Source organism: Recurvomyces mirabilis (assembly GCF_035927965.1).
Source record: "Recurvomyces mirabilis strain CCFEE 5264 chromosome Unknown scaffold_11, whole genome shotgun sequence".
NCBI classification, from domain to species: domain Eukaryota; kingdom Fungi; phylum Ascomycota; class Dothideomycetes; order Mycosphaerellales; family Teratosphaeriaceae; genus Recurvomyces; species Recurvomyces mirabilis.
Window position 1 is genome coordinate 574,138 of NW_027041945.1, and position 25,068 is coordinate 599,205.

General features: G+C 53.1%; 9 protein-coding genes across 9 annotated transcripts; 5 read left to right on the forward strand and 4 right to left on the reverse strand.

Moving 5' to 3' along the window:
• Positions 1-812: 812 nt before the first annotated feature.
• Positions 813-2,139, forward strand: LTS14_004926 (uncharacterized protein; the record flags this gene model as incomplete). Its single annotated transcript, XM_064837626.1, has 2 exons — positions 813-1,021; positions 1,071-2,139. The coding sequence occupies 2 exons, from the start codon at positions 813-815 to the stop codon at positions 2,137-2,139; spliced, it is 1,278 nt and encodes a 425-aa protein (XP_064694949.1).
• A 120-nt stretch (positions 2,140-2,259) lies between these two features.
• On the reverse strand, positions 2,260-3,906 carry LTS14_004927 (uncharacterized protein; the record flags this gene model as incomplete). Its single annotated transcript, XM_064837627.1, has 1 exon — positions 2,260-3,906. The coding sequence occupies one exon, from the start codon at positions 3,904-3,906 to the stop codon at positions 2,260-2,262; it is 1,647 nt and encodes a 548-aa protein (XP_064694950.1).
• A 336-nt stretch (positions 3,907-4,242) lies between these two features.
• Positions 4,243-5,328, forward strand: LTS14_004928 (uncharacterized protein; the record flags this gene model as incomplete). The annotated part of the gene is made up of 2 exons (XM_064837628.1): positions 4,243-4,345; positions 4,367-5,328. The coding sequence occupies 2 exons, from the start codon at positions 4,243-4,245 to the stop codon at positions 5,326-5,328; spliced, it is 1,065 nt and encodes a 354-aa protein (XP_064694951.1).
• A 131-nt stretch (positions 5,329-5,459) lies between these two features.
• LTS14_004929 (uncharacterized protein) lies at positions 5,460-7,756 on the reverse strand (the record flags this gene model as incomplete). Its single annotated transcript, XM_064837629.1, has 3 exons — positions 5,460-7,496; positions 7,571-7,627; positions 7,721-7,756. The coding sequence occupies 3 exons, from the start codon at positions 7,754-7,756 to the stop codon at positions 5,460-5,462; spliced, it is 2,130 nt and encodes a 709-aa protein (XP_064694952.1).
• A 444-nt stretch (positions 7,757-8,200) lies between these two features.
• Positions 8,201-9,794, reverse strand: LTS14_004930 (uncharacterized protein; the record flags this gene model as incomplete). The annotated part of the gene is made up of 2 exons (XM_064837630.1): positions 8,201-9,679; positions 9,738-9,794. 2 exons carry the CDS (start codon positions 9,792-9,794, stop codon positions 8,201-8,203), a joined length of 1,536 nt encoding a protein of 511 aa, XP_064694953.1.
• A 547-nt stretch (positions 9,795-10,341) lies between these two features.
• On the reverse strand, positions 10,342-11,503 carry LTS14_004931 (uncharacterized protein; the record flags this gene model as incomplete). The annotated part of the gene is made up of 3 exons (XM_064837631.1): positions 10,342-10,819; positions 10,879-11,130; positions 11,187-11,503. 3 exons carry the CDS (start codon positions 11,501-11,503, stop codon positions 10,342-10,344), a joined length of 1,047 nt encoding a protein of 348 aa, XP_064694954.1.
• Positions 11,504-13,491: 1,988 nt separating this feature from the next.
• On the forward strand, positions 13,492-18,329 carry LTS14_004932 (uncharacterized protein; the record flags this gene model as incomplete). Its single annotated transcript, XM_064837632.1, has 4 exons — positions 13,492-13,990; positions 14,042-15,491; positions 15,546-18,235; positions 18,289-18,329. The coding sequence occupies 4 exons, from the start codon at positions 13,492-13,494 to the stop codon at positions 18,327-18,329; spliced, it is 4,680 nt and encodes a 1,559-aa protein (XP_064694955.1).
• Positions 18,330-19,639: 1,310 nt separating this feature from the next.
• On the forward strand, positions 19,640-21,250 carry RPN7 (proteasome regulatory particle subunit; the record flags this gene model as incomplete). Its single annotated transcript, XM_064837633.1, has 2 exons — positions 19,640-21,093; positions 21,157-21,250. 2 exons carry the CDS (start codon positions 19,640-19,642, stop codon positions 21,248-21,250), a joined length of 1,548 nt encoding a protein of 515 aa, XP_064694956.1.
• Positions 21,251-23,193: 1,943 nt separating this feature from the next.
• LTS14_004934 (uncharacterized protein) lies at positions 23,194-24,770 on the forward strand (the record flags this gene model as incomplete). Its single annotated transcript, XM_064837634.1, has 3 exons — positions 23,194-23,649; positions 23,813-24,148; positions 24,228-24,770. 3 exons carry the CDS (start codon positions 23,194-23,196, stop codon positions 24,768-24,770), a joined length of 1,335 nt encoding a protein of 444 aa, XP_064694957.1.
• Positions 24,771-25,068: the final 298 nt, after the last annotated feature.

Sequence of the window (25,068 nt, forward strand, 5' to 3'; positions counted from 1 at the left end):
CAATATAAAGGCCAGTAGGAACTCCTCTTCGTTGTCATCTCCCTGGCCTGGTTCCGTTCGATGGACATCCGATATCCCCTTCTGATATCTGTGCATCAGTGACCACCACAAAAACCATATTGTCAAAGTTTCTTGCATGTGGGCCTATCGCATCAGGATTTGAAGCCATCGGGACCAGAGTCCATGACGCGTGAGGCCCACGTGTAGGCATACTTACTTGTCAAATCGCATCACCACGCAATCTAGTAGCCACTACATGCAATAATGTGTGTATGCGATGCTTGAGAGACCAAAATCGGATCTCGCTTCCTGCGCTGTTGTGAGACGCGAGGCCAGAAGGACGCGACGTTTCTACAGAATTATACCGCACAACGCCGCAATAACCGTCAATCTGTCCGCTTCCGCAAGACCAGACGACGATTGCTCACCCCGCAAACAGATCGACTCCACCTTTGCATGACAACCGCGGCACGATGATGTAGGTCTCGTGGGAATGGCCGGCAGAAGCTAGCTCGACTGTCGGTCGATCAATGATCTGGTTGATATTCAAGCCACCTTGACCTTGTACGACAAACTACCGACACGAACGAGCAACAGCGGACATCATGGCAGCAATACGTATAGCACCGTCTCGTGCAACGAAGGCACTGAATCTCTTACGAGCCGTCAACTCTGGAACAAGCTCCTGCCCATGCCATTCGAACCCGTCCCACCACCACAATGCTCGACCAAATCTCAACCCATTCGCAGGCCACAAACGTAGTTTGGCTACGCCAGTAGACAGCTCGCAACAGAAGGAGTATGCGTTCGAGATGGCAGCTAGCAGTATCCGCTTCGGACCTGGGTGTACGAAGGAAGTGGGCATGGATGTGAAGAATCTTGGAGCGAAGAAGGTCATAGTCGTGACGGATGAGACGGTGCGGAAGTTGGATGCTATGAAGCAGACTATTGAGGGATTGGAGAGGGAAGGGGTACAATATGAGATATACTCAAAGGTCAGGGTTGAGCCAAAGGACTACTCGTATGTCTATCGATGTTGTTGGTAACGTTGAAGAGCTAACAATTCCTAGGATACGAGAGGCTATCGACTTTGCGAAACCGCACAACCCAGAGGCTTTCTTGGCTGTCGGCGGAGGTAGTGTGATTGACACAGCCAAGCTAATGAATCTGTATACCTCATTTCCAGAAGCAGACTTCCTGGACTTTGTCAACGCCCCTCTCGGCAAAGGCAAGCCGATCACGTCGAAGCTGAAGCCGCTTATCGCCATCCCTACAACAGCAGGTACAGGTAGCGAGACCACAGGCACCGCTATCTTCGATCTCGTCGAGAAGAAAGCAAAGACTGGTATCGCACATCGCAACCTGAAGCCCACACTAGGCATATGTGACCCCATCAACACCCGCACCATGCCTTCAGCGGTGCACGCCTCGTCTGGTCTGGATGTACTATGTCACGCTCTCGAATCATGGACAGCCATCCCGTACTATGAGCGCACACCACGTCCCACGAACCCAATCAATCGACCTGCTTACCAGGGCGCGAATCCCATCTCCGACATCTTCTCCCTCCAAGCCCTCCGCAGCACGGTCAAGTACCTACCTCGCGCCGTCAAGGATCCAGATGACTGGGAAGCACAATCGAACATGCTCCTAGCCGCTACACTAGCAGGTGTGGGCTTTGGAAACGCAGGCGTGCATCTCTGTCACGGTATGAGTTACCCCATCTCATCGCAGAACCCAGGCTATCAACATCATGGCTACGACGTCACATTCCCTATCATCCCTCACGGCGTCTCCGTGGCCGTTACAGCCCCGGCAGTCTTCAAATTCACCGGTCATTCGAACCCGGAAAGGCATTTGCAAGCAGCAGAGGCTTTCGGTATTGATATTTCCAATGTCAAAGCCGCATCTGCTGGTGAAGTGTTGAGTGAGGCATTGGCTGAGTTCTTGACCAAACTTGGTGATCAGCCACGCGGCCTTAAGCATCTCGGCTTCAAGAACGAGCACATCGAGGGGCTCGTGGAGGGCACTATTCCACAGGCACGAGTGCTGATGTTAGCTCCAAGTTTGGACACGAATGGTGGGGAGGAAGAGAGAGAACAGCTACGTACGCTGTTTGAGAACGCTATGGAATACTAGTCGTGGTTGATCCCAAAGATATGGTGTGAATGCATTGCATGTGTATATGTAGCAAGCTATTTACGATCTATAACAGCGCTCATGATCTGTGAAGGCCTGATCTGCGTGCTGCAGCACTCGCTATCGGATATGATTTTTCCGCTTGATCCGTACCCTCATATCACCTTCGATACCCACCACTTGATTGCCAGCATAGCCCTTCTTGAGTCCGGGAAAGCCAGTCGCATCTTTATCGATTCCAACAGGCTGTTTGCCATCCCGCTTAGCAAACTCCACGAATTCAATATCGAAGTTGAGTAGAAGCACTGCAACAGAGCCAAGAACCTCTTGCTTCGCAAAAGTACGCCCAGGGCACATATAATGTCCTCCTCCAAAAGGGAAGTACTTGCCGCCCAGTCCAGTCGCGCTATAACCCAGTTTACCTGTCTCTTCATCCCGTTTCAAAAATCTTTCCGGATCGAAGACTTCTGGATCTGCGAAGAAAGCCGGATTTCGGTGGGTCATCCAGCTGGGTGCCATGACTTGCTCGCCTTGTTTGACGTAGTGGTGCCCGATAGCTACAGAGCTGTCGACTTGGCGAACGACCAGTAGATCGACGTAGAGGCGAAGTATCTCGTGGAAGGCCGAGTTGAGGAGAGGCAGACGGGTCAGTACGGATATGTCTACCGAGCCATCTGGGCGCTGGCAGGAGCGTAGCTCGTTCATTATCGTCGGGTGGAACTTGGGGTCCGAGGTTGGAGATAGGATATGTAGGAGTAGCCAGCCTGTTGCAGGTGTGGCGTTGGAAAGGATGCCTGCTAGGAAGATGAGGTCGAAACCTGCTTGGGCGTGGACACTTAGACCCTGTTGCTTGTAGAAGGCATGACGCTTTCGTACTACTTTGGCGCCGAAGTTTGGTTCCCAGTCAAGATCTTCTTGGTTTCCTGTTGAGCTTGCATATCCTGCTTCTAGCCATTTCTCTAGCTTCGAGACCGCGGAGTCGCGCGCTGCATACGATTCACTGGCAAACAATCGTGGTGTACCAAACAGCATACCTAGCATGCCGTCCTCCCACGTCTGGTAGTCCTTGTCAAAGTCGGGATGCATCTCGAGTAGCTTCGCACCGCAGAGCGCTGTCGTTGATGACCGGAAGATGTTCTGCCATAGCCAATCGTACAGATCAATCTCCACGCCTTTATCGAGCGATCGATCGCTGTCCAGCCTTTGCAAGAAGACCTCCATGAACTTGCTGGTCAACGAATTGACAGCGTTCGGTGTGAGCAGATGCTCAGAATGGATTCTTGCTGTTGTCGACTTCTCCTTCTCATCGATGTCGTACGGAAATGCTTTTAGTGAGTCCGCCTTGGACATTCCAAGGACATTCGTGCCCAGCTGCTGGTCCAATCTTGCTCTGGATAATTGTCTGCTTCGGAAGGCAGCGGAGATACCGGCCTCGGAGAATATAAAGTGAGTCCTTGTGCCGCTGAGCATGATCGAAAAGGCATCTTGCTGATATCGCTCGGCCTGCGTTCGAAGCCATCTCCAGAATACTCCAATGTTCTGATTGCTGAAGCTGATTGTGGAGCCCAGACCTGGGATGGCGTACGGAACCAAAGGAGGGTGCTGTGCAACCTGTATCTTGCTACCATGATCTGGATGCTTCCGAACATCAAGCTCGTATTTGAACAGTGTCGTGAGATATGTGTAGGCCAGCACTAGAGACACGGTCACAAGCAGAGCAAATGTGGCACCGCCAACGATGGACAGAACAGAAGTGTTGCTTGCCATACTGCTTCCAACTGTAGTTGGGGTCCGACACCCTGATGGTCATGAAATAAATACAAGGGAGGAGTAGATACTACCTTTCCAGCATGGTCACTCACTAAGTAGACAAGCCATAGTGTCCCACGCGATTTATCTTACATTGTTGGCCTGATTTTGACCTCACCGTTGCTTCCAAGATTTCGGAGACGAGCGGCAACCGGTCAAACCTTGTCGCCGTCCAACGCGGTCTGTGCACCTGGGACCTCACTTGACTGCCCCCTTTGCATGGCGGAAGTCCGGCTTCAGCCGATGCTCATCATGCATGAGTAAGGCTCGGTATCGCTGGGAAGCAAAGAAGCGATGCGTCGTCTTGTACTCAGGATCGCCATCGCGGCCGCCTTAGTTCTCGCCTTTTGGCTACTCACGTACACTTTGGAACCTAGGAGGACCGCATATTCCTGTCGTACGTTCTCGTCATGCATAGGCTTTGGCGACCGTCATCGATACCCACAACAGCCAACGCAGCCATCCATATGGGAAGCGGAAGACGAGGTGCAGAATGGAAATCTGCGCTTTACTCGACAATCTAAGAGCGCAAAGCCTGAGCTCCTGATACTTGTCCTTGCACGGGATGCGAACTCATGGAGTCGCGACTTCCGGTCGACCCAACGCTCAGTATACGATTTCATAGACCTGCTTGCGGCCACTGATCTGGACTTCTCAACTGTGTCCCTCGCAATGGCCACAAAGGATGTAGGCGAATACGCAAGCATGCAGGCAGCCACCAGTCGCATAGTCACTGCGAGAACGACGCTCTGGCTGCAGAATGAGCCTGATGAAGTGCCTTACGAGCAGAGACATAACCCGTTGATTCAGCTCGCACGCAGAGCGTCACTAGCAAAGTTGCGCAACCGCCTGATGATCTCAGCACTAGACGATGAACAGCATCTATTGTGGCTAGATGCCGATGTTGTCGAGCTATCTACACAAATCATACAGACCATATTGCAGCAGTCCGCCAAGAATGACAGTGTCGGGATCATTACGGCCATGTGCCATCAAAACCAGATGGACAATTATGACAAGAATGCCTGGAGAGTCGACTCTCCCAGCCTGATGGGACCGATCAACGACGATGGCCGAGAGAACGCTGTCAACCAGCTTGTGAAAGAACGACTGTTCCTGCCTGAAGCAATGAAGGCCTCCTCAGATGATGATGTCGTGCCACTTGACAGTGTGGGCGGTACCATCTTGTACATCCGGGCTGACCTTGTACGCCAAGGACTGATGTTCCCATACTTCAATATCGTGGGAACAACCTGGAGTAAGCCGGGGTGGATAGGTGTGGAAACAGAAGGCTTATGCTACATGGCTCGCGAGCTGAAAGGCGGTGGCTGCTTTGCTCTAGCGGGTGATCACTGGGCGAGGCACACAGACTGGGGATAGGGTATGTTGATGCTTGCTATCTGATTCTCGACTCGTACCAAGAGCCACGATGGCCATCTACCAAGCGTATCTGCACCGCAAGCTCGCCTTCTGAAGCGCTGCAGCTTGTATTGGACATCATCTCAACTGAATCACACCCGCTTGGGCCGAGTTGGGATCGCATCGCTGTTTGCAGCTGGCTGGCTGAACATTTTTGAGACAAGAGCATGCGCTGCACCAGGCCCAAGAAGAGTGCCGTGCATACCAAAGCCAAAGCACAGCCAAATGCCATCTGGTCTCTCCATCTGGTCAGTAAAAGCAGCAGTGCCAGGGCCAGATGCAGGCAAGTTGGCGTCAAAAGGAAGCCCTCCAGCTGACGTTGAGACCTTAGCATACCGAGTTCTCACATTCTTCGCCTCGAACTGATACTGCCCATTACCATCTGTAGGACCAAGGCGTTTACCAGCATACTCACGGATGCGACCGAAAGGTTTCGCATCGTCGAGGCTGGGATCGAGAGCATCTTGCATGGAGAGATGCACATCTTCTATTTGCTTGGCCGTCCCAAAGACGGTGACCTGCTTCTTTGGCACATGAGCAGCCAGGCCTACCCTAGGCTCGATGTACTTGTCGTCCTGGGCGATGAAAGGTAAGAGGAGGCCGACATCGTCCTTGTCAGCCTTGGAAGCCATCTCCGTGTCGATCAAGTACGCATATGCAGTCTGCACGTTGTTTGACAAGGCCACGTCGTCCTCGAAGAGTACGTTTTGCAGGATACCTGTAGTCCATGGGCCTGCCGCCAGTACTAGGCTTTGGCAGTCGAGGTATTGGATTTCTCCATCTTCCGTCCTCGCAGCAGCCAAACCGCTAGCTGAAGCCGCTTCTGGTGGCGTGACTGACATCAAGCACACCTTCTTGATGGTGTTTTTGGCGCTTGATGAGACACTTACAACATGGTGATTGTGGACGAAACGGACCCCAAGCTTCTTGCATTGCGCTTCAAGCCAACGTGCGAACTCCTGCGTATCAATCTTGCCGGTGTGGCTCTCCTCAGCATCGAAGATGTCCATCTCGTGGCCATGATACCAAGTCGGCTTCTTTTTGTGGCCTTGCCCTTTATGTGTGTATACACCAAGGACATTGTCGCGCTTGAAGTTCACAGAAGCAGTATCGCCAATCAGCTTGAAGATCTCCTCTAGATCCTCCCAAGCTTCTTCCGCCTGAGCTACCAATGGCTCAAATTTCCTGTCCAGGTGTAATCCGCTCAGGATGCCTGCACAGCTGCCGGATGCCGTCGAGAGGCTGCAGCAGTCGCTTCGGATCTCGACGATCGTGATGTTGTGTCTTGTCTTTGTAGCACGACACTTCCGGGAAAGCTCGAAAGCGACACAGAGACCGACTATGCCACCACCAACGATGACCGTGCTGCACTCATTGAGGTGGGCACATGGAAGAGGTGCGGCGTTCTCGATGTGCTCCTCAGGCTCGTCTGCTTCCGACGAGCTGATAGCTTCATCATCCTCTACCAAAGGCGCTGCTCGGACTAGCGAATTGCGCTTCAACCGAGGAAGACGACTTATCTTGGCGGGTGGTGCTCTCCTCTCGTCGTCATCGCTCTCCTCGTTGTACCTGACTGGTCTGGCGGTGTTGCGATTTGGCTTGACCGACGCCCTCGTCGGCGCGAATGCTTGTGTCGCATCCAAGCCAGTTTTCTGCTTCTTCACCAAGGCCACATCGTCAGAAGTACTCAAAGGACGCTTCGGCTTACCCACAGAACCATCTAGCCGGGGGCTCAATATATTTGATGCCTGGACTGACGCAGCCGAGCCAATAGCTGGCAGGAGTCCAAGGTCCCGAAGCTTGCGCGCGAAACCTGGTGCCTGGTTACTCGGCCAGGCACAGAAGCACTTGGCACTGAGCTGGTGTTTCGCGGTGTATTTGTGAATGGGCTTGCTCCTGCCGGACTCGTCTGCGCACTCGGAGCAGATGTGCTTGTTACACCTGCTGCAGATCCAGCTGTGATGTTTAACACGTTCGTCACATGTATCGCACTTCGCGGTCTTGATCCTTCCGTTCACGACCCAGTCGTTGTGGCCGTTCTTCGCCTTTTGGACTGGCCATTCTGTATCCGATGCGTTCTTGGATTCTGTTGCGGGCGATGACATGACGATAGCCTGTTCCTGTGATCTCTGTGCGGTCGTTTGATCTGAAGCGACGGAAAATCAAAGCTCGATCTACGGCTGAAGTGGTGTGGCGTTCCTACCAAGATGTCGATGGTGGAGACAATGCTGTCTGTGTATGCGGGCTTCTGCATGTACGACTATACAGTTTTGAAAAGTTGTATCAACAGAATAAGTTTGAGAACGGACTCGCAATCGATTTAAATACATTGGAGTCATGTGCCGCTACTTACCAGGACAAACGTGCGTTTCGCAGGTCGTGAATACATTTTCATGTGTGTTTGCTGCATGTACCGATGCAAACCGCATCTGACAATGCCGTACGTGAGCGGTGCTTATGGGAGTCAAGAAATCTCAGTGCCGATCAATAGAGTCACCAAGACATGCATCACCGCATTGTGGCAGCATATAGATCATGACATGGGCCTACTAGAACGAGAATCCTTGCTACATGTAGTCAAAAGGCAGGCGAATGGGAACCCCACGGCTCTGCCATATATCTACATCCCTGTCTGCACTCACGGTATCTACATCGTTCTGCAACTGCCGCAGTAGGATTGCCAAATTCGACGGCAGGCACGCTGGTGCAAGATTCTGATGAATGTCTGAGAGCAGTCAACATCTTATGACGATGAATGAATGCAGCCAAGGCCGAAGTATGTACGCCGAATACGCTTGCTAGACCTGTCGCCAGCCTGTCATACCATACACCTTCATGTGTTTGGCTTCTTGGTCGCCACTGGCGTCAAACCGCTGAATTCCCGAGCCGCGAACCGCATCATCTCAGCGCCTATATCGAAGACGCACAGCACACTCTTCATCCACACATCGCCCAGAATAGTGAGCTTCGACTCGCTTCCTTGAATGCCACTGTAGCACGTTGTCTCGTTCTGATACAGTATCATATCTACTGGGTTCGCGTAGAAGATTTTGTTACTTATCGCCACGCCGAAGAGGGGTGGGATTGCGTTACACTGCACCATCCAGGTGTTGTAATGGCTATCGTACCATGCGGGCGGCGTGAAGGCCAGGTTCACGGGGGTGGCGATCGTAGCATTGTCGACGTAGACCAGAGACGTCCCTGAGTCCACTATCGCTTGAGTGCCATTACCAAGCAGACCTGTCTTCCGGGAATTTGGCAGGCCAAGGACGTTGAACTGAGCGTTTTGCTTTGCCGAGAAGGCGAATCCTTCTATCACTATTGTATAGAACTGGTACACCCATGCGCCGGAGCTTGCATTGAGCATCCATGGTATGATCGGCGTACTCGCAAAGCCCGGCGAATATGGGATATTCGGAACTCCGCCAAGGGCCAGCACGCCACCGTTGTTGTAATCTCTGTTGATGGCGAGAGTAAAGACTGGTGCCACGCTTTCGTTCTGGAACATGTTGTAGAAAAGAGGATTGTACGTCAGTGCCGATTCTTCCCCGTCCTGGTGAGGATCTGAACCGGGATACGCCGAGGTCAGACTCATATACGCGAAGCCCACGAGACCTGAAGAGATAGTGTCGCCGGACCAGCCCGCGTAGTCCACGACTGCGAATTCCTGCGAAGGCACATTGATGCCTCCCATGGTGAATGACTCGTAACCCATACTGCCGGTCAAGGTCTCGCCATCGGAGTAGCTGATGTTGAAGTTCTCATTTGGTAGTACTCGGTATGTGGACGATCGACTCGAGTTGTAGGCCGGGCCAAAATTGCAGTCCGCCTGATCTAGTGATGTCCCGTCGTCGCTATCTATGCACGCAAAATCCGATGTCACCAACCAGGGGTCACTGCTTCCACTATCGACTACGAGGTAGAAGTCCTGACCACCGACTATGACAGGTGCCATGAAGACTGACCCGGCTCTCGCTGATACTAAATTCACGGAGCCACTCTTTAGGATCTTGTTAGCTTCTTCAGGATTTGGTGTTCGTACAGGACAACATACTGTCGGCGCCGCTGCGGCCGCTTGTCTTTGTAACGCCTGAACGTACTTGCCACTTATCGACCATCCAATCTCGCGACGAAGATCGACTGCGACGAAGCCAATCAGTAACAAAGCCAAGTCATAGTGCACCTTCATGATGAGAGACTGACCAACATTGTCCGTGACTTTCAGCTCGGTCAATGGCTGCTCGCGGTTCGATGGCGCAAGCCTGTCCAGTGTGTACAAGACGTCGTTTCCAGTATCGGGTAGAGGGACGCCCTTTCAACCACAGTCAGCTTGATTGAAGCCATACACTGTAGCCCAGATCGTCGCGCACCGCTTTCAACGCTACTGTCACGCCAGCAAACAATAACGCGAGGAGTCCTCTTGCCATGCTTGCGACTTCAAGTCGTGGGCCACAGATATTACACTGGGAACGCCGGCTGCGCGAAGGTACGTGGCTGCTAGGAGCACTAGGCGTCTGCGTGCGGCTTCGAGGCTCAGCATTTCATCTTTGGTGAGTGTGCAGATCAGAAATAGTCCGCCAGTTGTATAGTGCTGCGATGAGAGCATGTCAGCGAGTATTCTTGGCAGAGAAGGCTTTCGATATTGTTGATTGTGGAATGTCGCGCATCGGGCCAGAATCTGAGGAATGTGGCTGTGAGCCACGTTTCTGTCAACTGTTTTCTTCTTCTAGGACTACCGGAGAAGTGTCCGCTATGATACAGGTCTCCATCTATTTCTAATAGGTTCTAGTAATGATGATGAGCCAGCATCACCAAGCCGCACTGCTGTATTAACCAGTCCGCCGACCAGTGTTGATCTCAGATCCCGAACGCCACACCCTCTGAACTCCATTACCGGCTCATGGCTGCTAGCCGATAGCGTTGGGCTGTAAAACATGCATACTCTTTCATTGGTCGACGCTAGAATAATGTGGCTTACCAAAGACAGTAGCCACCGTCGATGATGCAGTTGTTGCCGGTCATGAAAGCCGAGCCCTCGCTAGCAAGATAGACAGCAAGGTTGTTGAGGTCGTCCGCATCGCCCAGACGCTTCTGAGGGGTGTGATCCACCCAGATTCTCTTCTGCGCCTCAAGAGCCGGAACACGGTTGAGGGCTGTGTCCATGTAGCCAGGACTGATGGAGTTGACACGGATGCCAAAGCGAGCCCATTCAGCGGCCAGCGACTTGGTCAGCTGCACGACCGCGGCCTTGCTGGCGTTGTAACATGACTGCTCTTGCGGGTAGTTGACGATCGAGCCTGACATGGATGCGATGTTGATGATGCTGCCGCCCTTGCCGCTGGCAATCATCTGATTGCCAACAGCCTGCGCCACCAAGAAGGTACCAGTGATATTGATATCGATCAGGCGGCGGAACTTGTCGTGCGGGTAGGTCTCGGCTTTGATGTTGGAGCTGTGGCACGAAGTGTCAGTCATGCATCTCGCTGTATTAGGGTCGACGGAGGCACTCACTCAGCAATACCGGCGGCGTTGATGAGGACGTCGAGAGCGCCGTAGTGATCAACGATGTCCTGCACCGTCTGATTGATACCCAGGCCGTCGCGGACGTCGACCTTGTAGAAGCGGACGTCCACACCAGTCTGCTCGCTAAGCTCACGAGCAGCATTGTCCCCGAGATCCTCCTGCACATCGAGAATGGCAATACCACGCACGCCGACCTCCGAGAGAGCTTGAGCCATGTTGAAGCCGAGACCACGACCACCGCTACCAGGTCAAATTAGCTTCTGCCAGATCATATGCTACTGATCAGATGGACATACCCAGTAATAACGGCGACCTTGCCAGGCAGAGTGAACTTGCTTAGCGTTGGTGTGAGATGCTTGGCTGCGTCTGCGCCCAACGGACGTGCGGACTTCGTCTGGTCGCCACCTGGTGGGTTCACAGGTCCAGACTGGCCAGCGGGGAAATTGATGCGTTCCTCGACGCGCTGGCCGCTCTCATAGCTGACGACCGGGACCTCCGGTTCGCTCCGCCTGACGGAGGTCGAGAATGTGGCGCGGGTGAGAGGGGCGACGAAGGCAGCTGCTGGGCGGAAACCAGGTTTAGCCACAGCCTTGACGATGCTGCGAGCGAACATGTTGTTACTGTTCGCAGAGGTGTGTTTGCTTGTGCGACTTCAATAGCAAGCCCAAGGTGCTAATTCAATAGTCCTAGATTGTTGTGCTCGTTGAGCGAGTGTGGTGGTGGTGTTTGAGCAGCGAATGTGATTTGTATGGGTGGTGTGTAAAAGTCAGAAGCCGCTGGAACTGCTGAGAGTAATGGCTTGCGCGGTCACGAGGTAGTCTCGTGCGTCGATAGGAGAGGAAGGCGCTGGTGAAGAAGCAGATGAGGAAGGTGCAGTTGAGATGGTGCTGGATATACAAATCAAGTGAGGAAATGGCGATGTAGTTGTGCCCTGAAAGCCTCTCGAATTGCCCAAAGATGTGATGGTGATCAGGACGAAGCAATCATGGACACGATACAGACCTACCTTAAGTCGCTGAAAGATGGGCCTCGCAAGATCTTTTGAAGAAATCCCATTCGCACCCTGATGACCGCGAAGTCCGTTCAGTCAACGCGAGACAGACCCGCTCTTCACCCTTTACGTTCCTTGCTAGCCTTGAATCACGACTTCTCATCATTGCGCTTGCGATAGTCAGCGCGCTGGGCCGTAGAGTCCGCGAAACGGTAGGAAGATGAAAGTGGGACTGTCGTGGTTCAGCGAAAGGTTTTGTGTGGTCGGTCTATTTTTCACACGTGCGGGACCCCCACGCCTTGTCCGCCGTCATGGCGCTGTCCTCGCCGTAGCTTTCGGCTGCACTGGCGATCGGCTAAAATAAGGTGGCGCATTGTTCGAGAAGAGAGCAAACGCCACAGTCTGGCGTAGTGGAATCTCGAGTGCGAGATTTGGAGATGGCATGGCATATTCGGCTTCGAAGTGCAAAGGGCGAATGCCGAATGTTGTCGTCTTTGAGTGGAAAACGACGATGCGCAATTCGTGGAAGCTTGCAATAGACAAACGCAACCCTGCACACGCAGAGCCTCATGTGCCTCGTCTCGAGGTGATGGGTGCTCATATGTCAGCTTCTTACTACCTCAACCGTGACCTTTAACACAGGCTGCATTGTTGTCATAACTGCTAACATCAGAACACTTCATCCTTGGTACACCAGTTGCTTCTGTCTTGCCGCGCATGACCGGACATGGGTGGTCGGCTTGCTTGCTTGATCGAATGGCTAGACGAGATGTGCTTATACCATAGCAAATCTCGATGGATCGATTCGTAAGAGGTGCGGAGAAGATGTGATCGATGTGCGTTCAACAAAGTCCGCAAAAGAGCTGTATATCATGGGACACGATCTTCGAAGTCTCCAGGCTCGTCTCTGCGAACAGGGTTGTCGTGCCATGGCTGTGCCGAGCCCAGCAAGCGTACTTGGGTTCAGGATCGCCGAATCACTTCATCCGGATGTTTAACAGAAGATCGGACTACCCACTCTCAATCATGTGCTCGCAACGTGAAGAACAGTGATAGACTCGACCTTATGCCTATTAGAGATGTGTTGCGCCATCATCTGTGGCCCCTACTGGCGGCGCCTTGAGGCAGGTTCTTGCACTGCACATTCCTCTCGCCCTGTGCGAGCTCACTTCGGACGAGATGCAGTATGGGTAGTCTTGAGACGCTGGGTCGATGTGTCAGGCAATCATGAGAGCATCCAAAACGGCTGCGAATTCGGAGTGGGCTTGAACAATGCTACGGTCCATGGCTCGAGAGGGTCCAAGGCCATGTCGACCTGACCACAAACAAAACATCGATTGTGGCCCGTCTGGTCATTTATACGCCGATCTCAGCTTGATGGCGGAAGGCGCGTTGTCGCGACTGCCTGACGTGAAGTTCTGACCGCACCCCATCTCACCTCATCTCATCTCTTCACTTCGGTTTTTACCCAACCTCTACAGTCTTTTCTCTATCGTCACATCATCCCCTTTATCATATATGACGTTGCGGTTCATATCATATCACAAGAACAAGCGCCTCAGAACAGAGCAGTCTTGAAGACTGCCACGGCGAATCAGCCGCACGCACCCATGCCAGACCCCCTATACGATACCGACATTGCGGCCACGCACGACAGCCTCGAGCACAACGATGACAACTTAGTGACCTCTCACGAAGATGTACGAGCGGCACAAGTCACCAACGGCCTTGGCGAGGAGGCGATCGGGGACCCTGGACGCGAACTGGCTGTGTCTGAGACACAGTTCGACAACGACCTCGTCGCGCCACATGGCGAAAGCTCCAACATCCAGAACGTGCTACGAGTACACAAACAAAGCCAAGATCAAGATGGGTCTGCTGGGCTTGCTGTCGATACTCCAGCCACTTTCCACACGCCGCTACTGACCACTGTCACGCTCTTCTCGCGCCCAATGGATGAAGAAATCGGTACTGGACAGGGTTTCACGTACGGCAAAGCGAGCAAGCCGCCTCTCGACATGAGAGGCATACGCAAAGGAGGCACAGCAGCTGCATCGCTTGAGCCCACAACAGCCATAGAAGGTCAGAATCAAGAGCAGGGTTTCGACGGTATGTAGTCTTGTTGAGTTAGCACATCAAAATTCACTGACATCGTGCTAGGAGATGCATCTATCGCACCAGCAAACACCGACTATGCGAATGGAGCGGCCGATCGGCAACTTATCGAAGGTTTGGGCAATGCTCATATACCTCTGGCACCAAACATTGACACAGCAGTCTCAACTCCAATGCAGACCGCAGCATCGGTCCTGATCAGGAAGAAACGCAAGAAGCGTGTTCTCCAGAGCTCGAATCTGGCAGGACCAAACAAAGAACAAGGAGCAGTTCCTGTCCTCCTGAACAGTGCCGAGCCCCATACGAAGGACCAGGTGCAGACATTCGCATACGTTGGCAGAGCGGCCGAACTCGACACTGCTACTCAGTACCGCGAGCAAAATACTGGAGGGAGTGGTCACTACGCGGGCGTGGCACAACAGAAGGGCATGATCCTTCATCACCCAATCGCTTCTGCTCAAACAAACCTAGATGATCTTGGTATGGTCGTTGATGCTAGGCCACACGTCGGTGGCCCATATGTTACGGCAATCGACGCGGAGCGTACTGAGGAGGCTTTCGCAGAATTACCGAAGCAGCCTCACTTGACAGACGTGCTCCCTTCATCAACTCGAGATGCTGGCCACGCAGACTGGCACGGTATGCTGAGCCGCAATTCCAGAAGACGCAGCCGCCATTCAACTTATCACCGTGAACGGGAGCCTGAGAGCGATGCTGTTAGTCAGACTATGGAAGAAGCCTTGGAAGACATCCATGACAAGCATCAACGTGAGAAAAGCAAAGCTCGTGCTGATGTGCAGAAGCTTAACGCAGAGCTTGAGCAAACTGTCGAAGCCAGAGAGGCTTTGCAGGTAAAACTCAACCATACGCTGCAGCAGAACGACAAGATCGCGACAATGCTGAAGCAGCAGGAAGGCAAAGTCTCAGCTTACAAGGTCAAGTTGAAGTCTTTCCAGACTTTCATGGATACCATGAAGACGGACCTGGCCGACCTGAAGCGGACTCATAAGGAAATGTCTAAAGCCAAGGAGCGCCTTATCCACACCTGTCAAGAACGTGAGCTTGAGCATGAAGATCTCTACAAGCGCCTGCAGCAGATGGCCACTCGGGTCGCCAACGACAGGGAACAGGGACTTGAAGCCTCTCGTGAGCTCAAGACGGAGCTCGATGCTGCCCGGGTTCGCAACGAGTACCTCGAAAGCTACCTTAGTGATACCAAAGGCTCCTTGATCGAGGAACGCGACCGTAGATCTCAAGTGGAGGCACAGCTTGCTGCCATGGCGGAAACACTGAGCACCACTCATCATCATCATGAGGCCGTCCTGGAGAAGCTGGAAGAGATCGACATTGTACTCAGCGCGTCTACAGCTCGTGAGCAGCTCACTGGATTTGTGGAGAAAGTGTCAGCCGCGCTCAGAGGACTAGACGGCCAGCAGACTGATACAGCTAACGACGTGGTCTCGGTGATAGAACTCTTAAAGACCTTGTCAGAAGAGTGAGTGTCGTATCTGCTACATACATGTATACATACTGACGCACTGCACTGCAGATTGATGACGGCCAAGAAGCGTGAGGGCGAGGCTGACGCCAATGATGCAATACTGCCACAAATACGAGCTAGCCTCCGAGACGCCTTCACAGAACTGAAGTCTGATCTCGAGCAGCGTGAGCAGCTTATGCAGCAGGATGCTGCACAGCAGGAGAGCTTCGCTATCCTACAAGACAGGCACCAGACAACGAGCGATCAGTGTAGGGATCTGCAGGCTCAATTGAACAGCCTTCGTCAGGATGAGCTTCAGCTCCAGAATTCCAACACGTCTTTAAGAGCCAAGCTCACTGCACTAGAGAATGTGTCGCAGCCTGAAATGACTCCGGGCAATGTCACGGATGGCGACGAGGATGCCTTGAGCGCTGCCAAGCTCGACTTACACAGCAAGACGGAAGAGTTGCAAGCTATACGTAGCGAGCTCAATGATGCGCATGAACAGCTGCAGTCACTCCGCATCCAAGTTCAAGAAGCTCATCGTCGGTCTACCAAGGCTGCGACCCAGCGAGAGCGACTGCAGGACGACCTCGAGACGCAGCTTGATCGAGTTCGTTCCGAGATGAGACGACATTCCGATAAGGTCCTCGATGAGAGGATGGCCGAGTACAAGAACCGCATGCGTGAATTGATGAGCGAAAGTGAGCTGTACAGCAACAGAGTACAGCCTTTACAGCTCGAGCTCTTGGCCAGTCAAGCTGTGATCGCTGAGGCACACCAGGCTGCCGCGTCAACGCAAGCCAAACACGAAGAAGCCCTTCTGAGAGCAACAGGAGAAGCGCAGAGTTGGAAGCAGAAGGCCGAAGCGAACGGAAGCATGGCAGAGGAGTCGACAAAGCAGAGTCTCGGTGGTGTTTCGCACAAGCTCGCCGCGGCGCAGACGGACTATGAGAGGACGATCGAACAGAAGGCTGCTCTTACCAAACATATCGAAGGTTTGCAGATGGCCATGCAGCAGGCCCAGAAGGCACACGACGACAGCGACAAGCAACTCAAGGAACAGCAGCACCAGCACGCCGCCTCCCTTAGCGACGTCACCGAAGAGTTGGCCACCGCGAATGCAACTATTGAGCGTCATAACGCTGGGCTAAAGCATCTGACCGATGAGTTTGAGCGTGCCATGGAGGTCGAAAAGCAAAAAAGTGCCATCAATCTCAAGGCTCAGCAAGACCGGCTAACACAAGCCCAAGATGAATTACAGCAGGAGAAAAAGAATGGTGAAGATTTCCGTGTTGAAATTGAGCGAGCATGGAAGGCAGATACGGAGGAGTACGATGGCAGATTCAAAGCTCTCTCACGGGAGCTCACTCAAGTGGCAACCCAGCGCGACCAGATGATCGCAGAGAATGAGCGCTTCCGCAATCAGATCCAAGACATTGCAACCCAACATCAGCAGGGTCTGGAAGTCGTAGCGAGTGATGACACGCGTGATGTGGCTGCTCCACCCGATGCTCGTCCTCTAGTTGACGACATCACACCAGCTGTCAGCAATAAGGAGAACGACCCGCCACGTCCGCGCAAGAAGGTGGATCGTCAATCGCTGACGGTGATCGAGACAACTCCTATCCCAATCCTCGAAGTGCTCCGTCCGGACTCGCGGCAGAGGAGTGCAGATGCTACTGTACGTGGGCCGGTTGTAGAAGAGTCGCAGCTTCAAGACACAACTGTGCATGTTCCAGCAACGCAGGATGATAATGAGGGAGGCTTCAGTACCGACGGCCGGGGTCCACTCGATGTTATTCCGAATGTCAGCGACGATATGATCGACAATGCTTCGCTTGGCGCACAGCATCCAAGCCATGTTGTGGAGGAGACACAGTTCGATGACAACCTTCCATCTTTCGCCGCATTCAACAGCAATACATCAACGGCTGCACCCAGGCACAAGATCGTATCGGTATTTACAGTGCCCTCAGCCGCTGATGCCCACAGCCAGGGCGGAAGGGCAGCAGCTCGCAGAGAAGGGTCGCTCCACGGCCCGCCTGGCACTTCCGAAAGCTTCTCGATCTACGAGGATCAGATGTCTCAGACCTCACTGCCTTCGCAATCGCAGCTGCAGAACAGCTTGACATGGTCGGACGCCGAAAAGGAGAAGTACACTTTTCGCAAATCTTTCCCCAAACCAAACAGTGCCTCCAAGATGGCTCCTCGCAACGACGATCACGATGTACAACACCGTACCGAGTCTCGCTCTAACAATCCTGCTTTTCGCACACCACCTTTCCGTAATGTTAGCGACAGAGCCAGTAGCAACCACAGCAGCACGCCCGACTACATCAATGCCGCTGGCACGAACCATCAGCAGGTGAACATCGATTCTGGTGGATACGACTCTGTCTCGAAGCGCCGCATATCTCGTACCGACTCCCAGACCAAAGCTAATCCCGATCCGCGCTTGCTCCCACGTAATACAGCTGCTCCGCTTGCAGCAAGCAAACGTAAAGCGGAAGCACCTCACATCGCAGAAGGCTACGAGCACGAGCGCAAGAAGCGTAAGAATGCTGCAGCTTCGAAGCCGCAGAACCCGTCAGGCCGCTCCTCTCTCCGCACCAGTTCTCAATCTTCCATCAACGACCTGCCTCAGATGCCGCACTCGAGTTCGTCTCGTGGTGGGCCTGCGCAGTCTTCTTCGCGTATGCGTACACTTGGTGGGAGCACTTCCCGCGCTGCTCGTGGAAACAAGAAGGCGTCCAAGAGTAAGTTGCTTCAGGTAGAAGTGTGAAGGCAAGCCGTATTGACTGGACTGTAGGTGACCAGTTCAATGCGCGCTTCTCCCAGGAACTACGTTGAAGCGCACAACTTCCACGGGCCTACACGACGGCACGCCGCACATTGTTGCTGCCGCGCACATGCTGTGCGACTTCCGTTTTGAGGCCGAGTGGTGTTACGATCATGTTTGGACGATGGCATCTATAAGACTAGTATCTTAATAATGACTGACTGATGCGCAAAGCGTCACGAATGATTTGGAAGATGGACCTCTGCTCGGTCAAAATGATGAATGGTGGCGGTGGTCAAGAGTAGTATACATCTGTCAGCATCTCTGTAGCTTCTGCAATACATCTTGGCACCGCGCATGACCTCTTGCTTTGAGCAGTACAGCCGATCCGTTCTTCCCAGTGCTCGTATGTCCGCATCCCCGTGCACCACGCGGTTCGCGCGCCAGATCCGAGCCTTCTATGGATACATCTCGTGTGGACCAGGCGGTCGGGAGCAGAGTTGTATTCCTACCAACCCGTTGGGCTGCTATTTGGCGTGGAGAAGGATGAAGCGGATCTCCTGGCCCGGGTGCTGTTCTGTCGGTGCTGCTTGTCATCTTGTTTCGTCCAGTCAAGCCCTGGCTAGAAGCCTTTCCGACGCCTCCGCGAGCCGGCACTCATATGTTGGAACCATCCCATGTCCTTCTCAGTCATGGAAATAATCTGATGGCCTGGCCTTTCACTTCCCTCCTCCGCGCTTCTGCTCGAGGAATAGGACTTTCTTCTTCACTGTGATGATGGCATGTTAGCTTTACACCGCTGATTATTCTGTTACGGGGGTGAGTGTTGCATACCGACGGGGTCATATTTCAGCATGCTCAGTGGTCGATGGGTCCGAGGCCGCGAGAAGGTCTTGTAGTAGCCTGTCAGAGCCATGGAGATGAGGCGGACGGGGATCGTGCGGGATTTTGCTGGAGGACAGTCATATCAGCTTTGAAGGTTTGTGTGAATGTGAGAGCGCCGTTATACCTTTCTTCGCCATTGTTGATATGATAAGAGGAAGCCGGCTGCAATAGTGTAAACCTGTCGTAGTATCCCGAGTGCTTGCTTTCGGCAATGATCGTAAGGTGGATGGAGGCTCTGCGGCTTGCGGGAGTGCTCGCTGGACCTTCCTTGCATGGAGCTTCAAGGCAGGTACGACCGCGCATCGTGTGCTCACATGTCAAGCAATTATCATATCGGAACAACTCAATCATCATCGCCGCCGACCACGACGGGACAGAACAGACACGACTGAGTACAGTTGACATTGATCACCACATCCCCATACAAGCGAAAGAGACAGGCAACGACCCCACCCAGATCCACCTCGAATTCACACTCCATCATCAACCACTCAACATGGGTGACCCTCAATATCTCTCTTTCCCCAAACTCGCCCTCGCTCAATCCGTCTTTACCCTCGCATCCCCATCAACAGATCACGCAGCGAAGGAGACTTCCCGCACCGCCCTTCAAGATGCCATCCGCGAACACAAAATGGCGCCTCTATACGCCTACCTCGCACATCCACAAACGGGCAAACTCAACATCAGTGGTGAAGGAGGGAGCGGTGCACTGAGTCCCGTGATCTCGAGAACGAACACCCGATCCGAGGCTCCACCAGCACATCTCTTGCGAAGAACGAGTTCGATCAATGCACCGAGTATCGTTGGTGTGCTAGGTGGGAAGCTGGACCCATCGGCGACGCTGGCGTGGGACGAGAAGCTGTACGAGCAGTTGAAGGAGGAGAATGAGAAGGAACTAGCTACCATCGCCAAGGAAGAAGAGGATGCGGCCGAGACACAGGGCGAGACGGAGGTACAGGGCAGTCGAGCCAAGCGAGCGGAATTCTACGCACGAGTCGGTGATAAGGATAAAGCACTCGAGGCTTTCGAGGCACTGATGGAGAAGACGGGGATTCTGGCTACGAAGATTGATATTGTGCTTGCTATTATCCGGATAGGACTTTTCTTCGATGACAAGTTGCTTGTGAAGAAGAATGTGGATCGCGCGCAGCAGCTTGTAGAGAGCGGTGGTGATTGGGACAGACGGAATCGGCTCAAGGCTTACTCGGGTCTGCACCTCCTTACTATCCGCGCCTACAACCTTGGAGCTTCTGGTCTTCTGGATTCGCTATCGACATTCACTTCTTCGGAACTGTGCTCCTACTCCGAACTCGTCGTCTACGCCACTCTAGCCGGTGCAGTAAGTCTCCCACGTCGGGACTTCAAATCCAAGGTCGTAGACGCACCAGAAATTCGCGCCATCTTCGGCGCCGGATCGGAAGAAGAACGCCTCGCCGCTCTCTCAGGCACTGCAGCAGACGGCGAGGAAATGGCAGTCGACGAGACCTCACAGAAGAAGAAAAAAGACGCCACGGCCACACCGAACCCGACCGCTGTCAACCTCACCACCCTAGCCTCTGGCTCCGCCTCAGCAGATGCACAAGCAGCCGCCGAACCCAAACTCGATTTCACGCCCCTCGCCACCATGATCTCAAGCTTGTACAACGGGAACTACGCCTCTTTCTTCCGCTCGCTCGCCGCTGTTGAGGAGAGCTTTCTCTCCAAGGATAGGTATCTGTACGAGCACCGCAGCTGGTTCGTAAGGGAGATGCGGCTTAGGGCTTATCAGCAGTTGTTGCAGAGTTATAAGGTGGTGAGTTTGGAGAGTATGGCCAAGTCGTTTGGGGTGGGCGTGGAGTGGTTGGATCGGGATCTGGCGCCTTTTATTGCCGGGAAGAGGTTGCAGGCGAGTATTGATCGGGTAAAGGGGGTGGTGGAGATGGAGAGGGTACAGGGGAAGGGCGGACAGTAAGTCTTGTCCTTTTGGAGTGTTTGAGTGGCTTTTGAAGTGTGCTAATGTGGTTGTTGCAGGTATCATGATGTTGTCAGACAGGGCGATCAGCTTATCACTAAGTTGCAGAAGTATGGGCAGGTTGTGAGGTTGAGGGGCAGTGAGAGGAGCTAGTCGAGCATGAATTGGGCGGAAGTGAGCCTGGGATCAAGCATGGTTCTGCAGCACTTGACGAAAGATCGAGGTCAAAGACTCGTTTCATGGTACGTTGCCGACTGCCCTTGCCTTGCAGGATCACCCCAACGACACCAAGCTTCGGTCAGCTGGTCGTCGTCTGCAAGACATGGGCAGCGCCACGGATGGTATGCTCTGCACACGGACGATACAATGATCGTGTCTGTGTCGAACTTTCCATACTTGGGCCGCCGCTGTGCCTGCTTTGGACGGTACAAGTATAACTAGTATAGCTCAGCACCAAGCATCGGATATCAAGCATCAAGCATCAAGCGTAAACTTCACGGGCAAATTCATGATGCCGGGGAGCTCACGTCTCATGATTGTTAAATCTACGGATCCCGATAAGCGGGCTCTAACTTCCCTTTCCCATCCGTCGTCTTGATACTCGCTTTCGTCAGATCGATATCCTTGAATAATGCTGCCTGTTGCCACGACATGTTAGTACGAATCCGTAGGTAGACCACTTCCCGGAGGAGCACATGGTGAACTTGGCTTGACAATGTACATTTATAGCGTACAGTTCCCTCCACTCTGCTGGCAAATCATCGCCTTGACTGAAATCTATCAGGACGGAGGAGGAGCATTCCGGGCAGAAACGGTGGGGTTTGTTCCCTTTGCCCATGCGGTAGGATTTCATTTTGTCGAAACTCCCGTCTGCCCATTTGACGTCTGATTGTTGGGGGTAGACTAAATAGTAGCCTGTACATCGCATCACGATCAGCGTTCCTTTCGAGGCTATGCCATGCCATGCCATGCCATGCCGTGACTGGGTCCCGGATGTATGGAGAGGGACGAGGTGGTGGGACTAGTGGTGGCTTTACCGTTCTTTACGCAGATGGAGCAGTTGCAGCGGGTTATTTGGCCTGTTCCTTCAGGGGCTAGGGCTTCAGGGAGGGTCGCGGAGTATTTGATCAGGCCGCAGTGGCAATTTCCTTGGTATTCTCTCGGGGACATCGTGATTTGGATTGTATGTTGAGACAAGTCCTGTTGAGTAGCGCTGCGATGGACTGTGTTGTCCTTGTTCAGGTTTGTATCAATAGCTCGAGAGGAACAGGATAGTATCTGCTGGTTCGATAGATGTCTGTGGCTTTATGTACGTATAAGATTGTGGCTGCCGGAGACTTTTGATCAAGCTCACGCGATTTGAGTTCAAGGAGTTTCTGGATGGAGAGTTGATGGAGTGGTTGCCTGCACCCGAGCCTAACGTGTTGGCATGGTGCAAGAAAAGTCTATACTGTATACACAGCTATACTGCAGACCAGCAATGATTAGAAACTATGGTTATGAAATGAGAGGATGTTTGTCCTGGACAATCGAAGGCTAGCATCGGTCCTGCCCTTGCAAATTGACACACCCACGCAGATCATCACGCCTACTTCGCCTCCGCATCATACCCGCCCTTTCTTCTCTTGTCGTCTCCACCGCGTACATTATCACGTATCAGTGCCAGGATGCCGATATACACATCGTCAGCTTTCGTCATATTGGTGCCGACATGTTCCAATTGCCGTGCCTGCCACGACCGCGGATGTGACAGGGTGAGCCCTTTCCTGTGTTCGTGTTTGTATGCGATGTGAGAGATTGCTACACAGGCATACGCGTTGTACGGGTCTACGATCGATTGTGACCGTCGACCACTCGGCCTTACGGGTAGTGTTGAGATCTTCGAGCTGCCACGATGACAGGTACAACTGGCCCGGGAGCTCTTTCCTGGACTTACTATGCCTCTTCCGAGGCCACGCGACGTGCCTGCCTCCGAGCAGGATAGCATCATATTCGCTTTTCGGACCAGGAAAGTTCTTTCACGCTTTTCCTGAAAGCTACAACACTCGCCGCCACCCACCCTGTCCTCTCGTTTTGCCCACCAGCAGTTCGCGAACATGTCTCTGCTATTCGCTCTCCTTCTCATTCCTCTTTGCTTGTCCCAGCCATACAACCTCCAAACGTCCTTTCCAGGCTCAAACTTCTTTGATGGCTTCGACTTTTGGACTTCTGCAGACCCAACCATCGGCTACGTCCACTACGTCGACCAAGCTACAGCTCAACAACATGGTATGATCGATATTACTGCTAATTCTACCCGCTGGGGCGTGGATACTACTCAAGTTCTCGACCCGTACGCCAATCTGGGACGACTCAGCATTAGACTTACGAGCCGACAAAGCTGGACTCATGGTCTGTTCATCCTTGATCTGGAGCACATGCCTGCCAATCAGTGCGGAACATGGCCTGCATTCTGGTCTCTCGGCAGTGGCACATGGCCATATGGCGGCAAGTCCACCTTCCATCCCGGCTTAGCTAAGCTGACCCATCCAAGGCGAGATCGACATCATCGAGTACAGCAACGTCCTGCAGAATAATCTTATGGCTTTGCACACCGGCAATACGCCAAACTGTACAATAGCTGGCTCTGATCAGACCGGGACACTACTTACAGACGACTGCAGCGTGCGTACGACTCTACATGCTGAATTTACTCATCGCTGATCCAATCTATAGGCTGCAAACGGGTTTACAGGATGCGGTGTCTCTGCGACCAAGCCCAACAATATCGGCTACGAGTTCTCAGCCAATCGTGGCGGTGTTTATGCTATGGAATGGACCTCCGCAGCCATCAAGATCTGGTTCTTTCCTCGGAACGCCGTTCCAGCTGGTATCGCCGCCGGCACTCCCGATCCAACTACATTCGGCGTACCAATGGCGAACTTCCAGGGAAGCTGTGATATTGATGCGCACTTTATGAACCACAAGCTTGTTTTCGACATTGATTTCTGCGGGTCGTATGCTGGTGGTACATGGCAAGAGCAATCTTGTCCTGCACTGGATCCTGCCAATGTAAGTGTCTCGAGCATCACCTTATCTTTTTACGTGTTGGAACGATCGCCGTATGTACTTTTGCTGATTCGCATGCCAGGGCTGGCAATCATGTAACGACTATGTGGCTGGCAACCCTCAAGCCTTCACCGAGGCCTACTGGCAGGTCAACTACCTCAACGTTTATCAGATGGCTGCTGGATCTTCAACGATGAGCAGTGTCAGCTCTGTCACGCCTGCTATAAGGACAAGCTCCGTCAGTACCGCTCTGAGCGCAGCACAGGGCCGGTCGACTACTCCAAGCGGTACACCTTCAACTGTCACAGCTTCACTCGTTGGTGGTACGCTATCTTGGCCATCAACATCGAGTGTCTCGAAAGCGAGTGGCGCTTCAATACCTGCTACGACGGCGGTTGTTGTGGTATATCAGACCGTTACCGTCGTGGGCTCCCTTCCGCTGCAACGCGCCAAAACCTCTCAGCCGATGACAGGAGGCGGCATCAACTTCTGTGGTGTGGCCGGATCAGCTTGTTTTCGTGCTCTTGACGAGTCAACGCCAGTGGAAACTAGCTTGCCAATCCAAATTGGCAATATAGTGCCGCGACAGGTTGAGGAGGTCGTGGTCGAGATGTCAACTGTCTAGGTGACAGAGTCAACTACGCCCGACTTCACTCCGACATTCTTCCAATACGAACCGCTGCTTCCTTACACACCTACCACCTTCTCTTACGAGCCACTCGCGCCACGCCGTAACATACATCCGGCAGGAATTACATGTAAGTAAAGCAGCACTGAGATCATGACATTTCTGACTGTCCTAGGCAAGCCAGTAGTCTTTGTGCGACCAGATGGCACCCCGATTATCAGTGGCTGTCAACTGCCACCCGGAGTTGCCGTCACAAAGAGCGAGCATATCACTATAGCAAGGCCCGTGAGCACAA